Source organism: Vollenhovia emeryi, unplaced genomic scaffold (assembly GCF_000949405.1).
Source record: "Vollenhovia emeryi isolate VEMERY1.0 unplaced genomic scaffold, V.emery_V1.0 DF939946.1, whole genome shotgun sequence".
NCBI classification, from domain to species: Eukaryota; Metazoa; Arthropoda; class Insecta; order Hymenoptera; family Formicidae; genus Vollenhovia; species Vollenhovia emeryi.
This window is the reverse complement of record NW_011966420.1, coordinates 11,099-15,595: the sequence shown is the minus strand read 5'-3', so window position 1 is coordinate 15,595 and position 4,497 is coordinate 11,099. Positions and strand designations below refer to the sequence as shown.

The following is a 4,497-nucleotide window of genomic DNA, read 5'->3' as shown; positions in this document are numbered from 1 at the left end:
GGGGGTGGAAAGAGAGGGATAAGTTAGAAAGTCTAGCAGAAAGATATTTGAGATGGTTGTTAAGGGTAGGTAGATGGACTCCGGGTTACCTATTAAGAGAGGAACTACAAAGGGAGAAACTAAGAGTTAGGGCGGGGAGAAGAGCATGGGGGTTTGAAAGAAGGCTACAGGAAGGAGGGGGGAGCAGGTTAGCGCGAGGATGTTTGCAAGAAATAAGGGAAAGAGCTAAACTAGGAAAAACGGGCTCACAATGGGAGAGAGAGAGGGAAGAGTTCCTTGTGGTAAGGGGGGAGAATCTGGGGAGAATAGAAGAAAAGAGAGAGGAGGGGGAGGAATGGTTCGAAGAACTGATAAAGGAGGACAGAAAAAGGCAAAAAGAGGAGAGGTGGGAAAGAATAAGGGAGTCTAGTTATAACAGCTGCTACAAATTAATTAAAGGCGAGGGAATCCCGAGCTACCTCAAGAAGGGGTGGGAGGAGAATAGGTGGAGCAGGGTAGCGAGATTTAGGCTAGGAGATGAGATGAGGGCGAATAGATACTGGTAGAAAGAGGAAGCAGTCTGCTGTAGGTTATGTGAGAGTGAGAAGGAAACATGGGAGCACGTGTGGGAAGATTGTAGAGAATGGATGGACGAAAGAAAGAGTTGGCAGGAAGTGGCAAGCTGGTTGCTGGGGGAGGAGGGAGAAGGGGAATGGTGGATGAGAAAAGTCGAGGAGGAGAGGGGTAGGTGGGAGGAAACGAAGGGGGAGGAATAACGAGGGAGGGAGCGGAAGGAAATTAGAAGGCTCGGGGAAGAGGGAGAGGGGGAGGGAGAGGCTAGGAGGAGGGGGTTGATTGAATGAATGGTTGAAAGCATGGGTGAGTGTGACAGAAAAGGGGATCAAGCAAGGAAGAGCGGTATAAAGAGACAATGATTATGGAAAGCAAAAGGAAACGGAAGTCCAGGCGTTAGACGCAGAGCGTGTGTGTGTGTAAGGCGGCAAGGAGTGGAGGAATGGAATAAGCCCGTTCCAAAGCCCCAGTCGGGTACGATAAGACAAACTAGAAAATAAGTTAGAGCATAAGTCTATAGCAATAAGTTAGGTTAAGCTTGGAAGGTGTGAAGGAGAGGAGGAGGAAGAGGAGGAGGGGAAAAGGAGAAGTAAGGCCCAGGTCGGGCCGGGAATAAGGCGTGTTTATGTAAAGGTTCGGGTACGCTCCTAAAAAGCGCCAATATTGTACAGAGAGTGTAATCCCCCTTGGGGGACACACTGTAAATAAAGCATACATACATGTACGTTGACAGGTATCGAATATTATATTATACATATATCTACCTGGCTGTTGATATGCCGTGCGTCTTCGTTTCTTAGCAACGTTGAAGCGCAACGTTGCCAAATGTATTTTCGATGAGTCGTTGACGCTCACATATATTTCTTAATATTCTATGCACTAATAATTTACGAAGAATGCAGCACATAAGTAGCATCCATAATTCATTACACTAATATTGCATCTAATTCGGGATCGCTGTAGTGACATTTGTTTCAGTTGCATTTTTGACTCACAAGTAATAGTCGTACCTCCTTAAGAAGTGAAGGTAATTTTAAAATCTACTTGAAAATCATCACTAATGTAAATTCCTTGAAATGAGAAGATTAAATTGTAGCATCACTTTTCATTAGATTATTTATTAATGAATCTGTTTATGTTGCATATTATAGTAAAGAAGCAAAGGAACAGATATAGAAAAACAATTCAAGGAGTTTTACGTGCACGAATTACTTATATATATATATATATATATGTATATATGATCACCGAGAAATCCAGTATTTCACGTAAGTTACAACAATAATTTCAAATTTCAATATATAATATAACACAAACAAAAACATATAAGAAGAAGTGACTAATCTCAGAATAGAAATTTCTTTAATTTTTAAACAACTAAATTTGATTTTATGAAATTCAAATTAGTCATGATTTTATATTAATTAATTACTTTTGAATCTGATTTTTTTATTGTTGAATTAAAATTTGTTTCATAATTTATATTGTTAAATTAAAATTAGCTCTAATTTGAATTGTTCAATTTCAATCGCGGTTTCGACTACGATTATTGGATTGATTTGGAATCCTTAATTATTTAACTTTTAGAGGACGGGTAGATTTTTTATAATTTTTCTGATTTTTACTTGTAACTCTCATATTTATGTTAAAGTATTATATACTATAAAAAATAAGTGATTCCCGTGTAACCTAAAAATAGGCTTCCCGTCTCCTAATGGTCAATTAAAATTGATTTTAACTTGAATTGTTTAATTCAAGTTAAAATCAATTTTAATTAAAATTAGCTTTTTTTAAGAGAAAAATTGGATTGATTCTGATTATTGGATTCTTACTATTGGCTTGAACTTCGATTTTTTAATTGAAATTGACTTTGCTTTTTATTGTTTGAATGGAATTGACTTTGACTGTGATTGTTGTATTAAATTTTACTTTGACTTGTATTGTTGAATTGAAATTGATTTTGACTTGGATTGTTTGATTGAATTAGTTTGGACTTGTATTGTTGAATTGGAATTGGCTTTGACATGGATTGTTTGATTGAAATTGGTTTAGACTTGGATTGTTTTATTGAAATTGAATTTGACTTGAATTGTGTGTTTTATTGAAATTGGATTTGGCTTATTGGATTGAAATTGACTTTGACTTTGATTGTTATATTGAAATTGGCTTGAATTGTTAGATTGAAATTTAACTTGAATTGTTAAATTGAAATTTACTATATTTTGGATTGTTGGATAGAAATAACTTTTATTTGAATTATTGAATTGTAATTTATTTTAATTTTTAAATTTATGTTAAACTGAATTAATGTAAAACTGATTTTAAATATATTAATATATATTTTTAAAAGATTATTTTATATTAATACAGAAAATACTAAAGTATTAAAATAAATTGATATTAAATCATTATTTAAAAAATTAATTTTTATTCTAAAGTAAATTAATTTTATTACGGTATTAACATTGATTTTCAAAGTATTTCTAGAATATTTATTAAAACTACATAAGTAAATTTTTACATAAATTTTTCATTAAATTTAAATTATTTAAATAATAATTAATTATGCCTCGAAGAAAAATAATTAGAACATTTGAAGAAGAAGAGATATATCAGCGTAATAAACGAGAAAGAAAAGCAAAATCTCAGGCTGAAAGACGAGAAGTAAAACGCATGATGGCAAAAAAAGATAGCCTATTATCATCAAATGCCAATCAGATTTGTCCTAATTTAATACAAACTTCTACAAACTTTTCGAAAATAATAGGTAATGAAGATAATGAAGTATCACATAACTCAACTATGGAAACTGTATTAAACCACAATATTATTTCTTCCATACCCAGTACATCAAATAGAATGATAAATTTAGATGATAATAGATCCAAAGAATTAATTGTACATGAAATATCATCGCAAATTACTGTAACAGATGATAAAACAGTAAAATCAAAATCAATATTTTCTAATGTCATTGATAAAAATAGAAAAGCAAAGTTGATTGGAAGAACTCGAGCTTCGAGAAAAGGATATATGGACATTAATACACCTCACATTGTTCAATTAGAATATATTATAGAACATTATATAGGAGAAATGAGCGTATGTTGTGAACATTGCGGTGCAAAACATTTTAATTCTGAAAAAGTAGCTAATAGATAATTCGTTTAATGATTGTTGTAGCCATGAAACTGTTGAGTTATGTCCTCTAGCCCAATCTCCACAAGAACTTAATGAATTATTTACTGGAAATAATCTCAAGTCAAAACATTTCTATGATCGTATTCGTAGTTACAACAATATATTTTCATTTGCATCGTTTAATGCAAATATAACAAATTTTAATGCACAAAGACGTGGTCCATATTGTTTCAAAGTTCAAGGACAAATTTATTATCAAATTAATACTGCATTATATCCTGCACCAAATGAAACGCCAAGTTATGGTCAACTTTTCATTGTAGATAATAATGAAGCGACAGAATGTCGTTTGCATCAAAATTCGAATCTGGATGAAGAACTTTTACGTTTAATAGATAATGTAATGCGTAGAAATAATATTTTTGCACAATCTAATCGAATGATCCACGAAGAAATTCAAAATCAGCAGCAAAATAGAAATGGAAATGAAACTATACATGAATTACAATTAAGATTTTTATCTAAAAATGGCATTAATCGTGGCCGATATAATGTGCAAAGAGCAAATGAAGTTGCAGCTGTTTTTTCTACTACAGCAGATGGCGAAATTCCTGAAACATATGTCACTATTTATAATAAAAACACTAAAACATTGCAACAAGTTAGCACTATGGATCCAAATGTAGAACCATGGATTTATCCATTATATTATCCGTATGGCAATCAAGGTTGGCATAGTGATTTACGACGTAAAAATAGTAGTAAACGAATAAGTAGAGCTGCGTATGTAAAGTATCGGTAATT

At 32.8% G+C, this 4,497-nt stretch overlaps 1 protein-coding gene across 1 annotated transcript in view; it reads left to right on the top strand.

Moving 5' to 3' along the window:
- Positions 1 to 3,228: 3,228 nt before the first annotated feature.
- The window catches only part of LOC105556539, a gene marked incomplete at its 3' end in the record, with an annotated part of 3,991 nt that continues 2,722 nt past the window's right edge, over positions 3,229 to 4,497 (top strand). Inside the window, exons 1-2 of the mRNA XM_012003636.1 lie at positions 3,229 to 3,319; positions 3,930 to 4,421. Coding sequence (XP_011859026.1) covers positions 3,229 to 3,319; positions 3,930 to 4,421 — 583 coding nt within the window. The remainder of the gene's footprint in view (positions 3,320 to 3,929; positions 4,422 to 4,497) is intronic.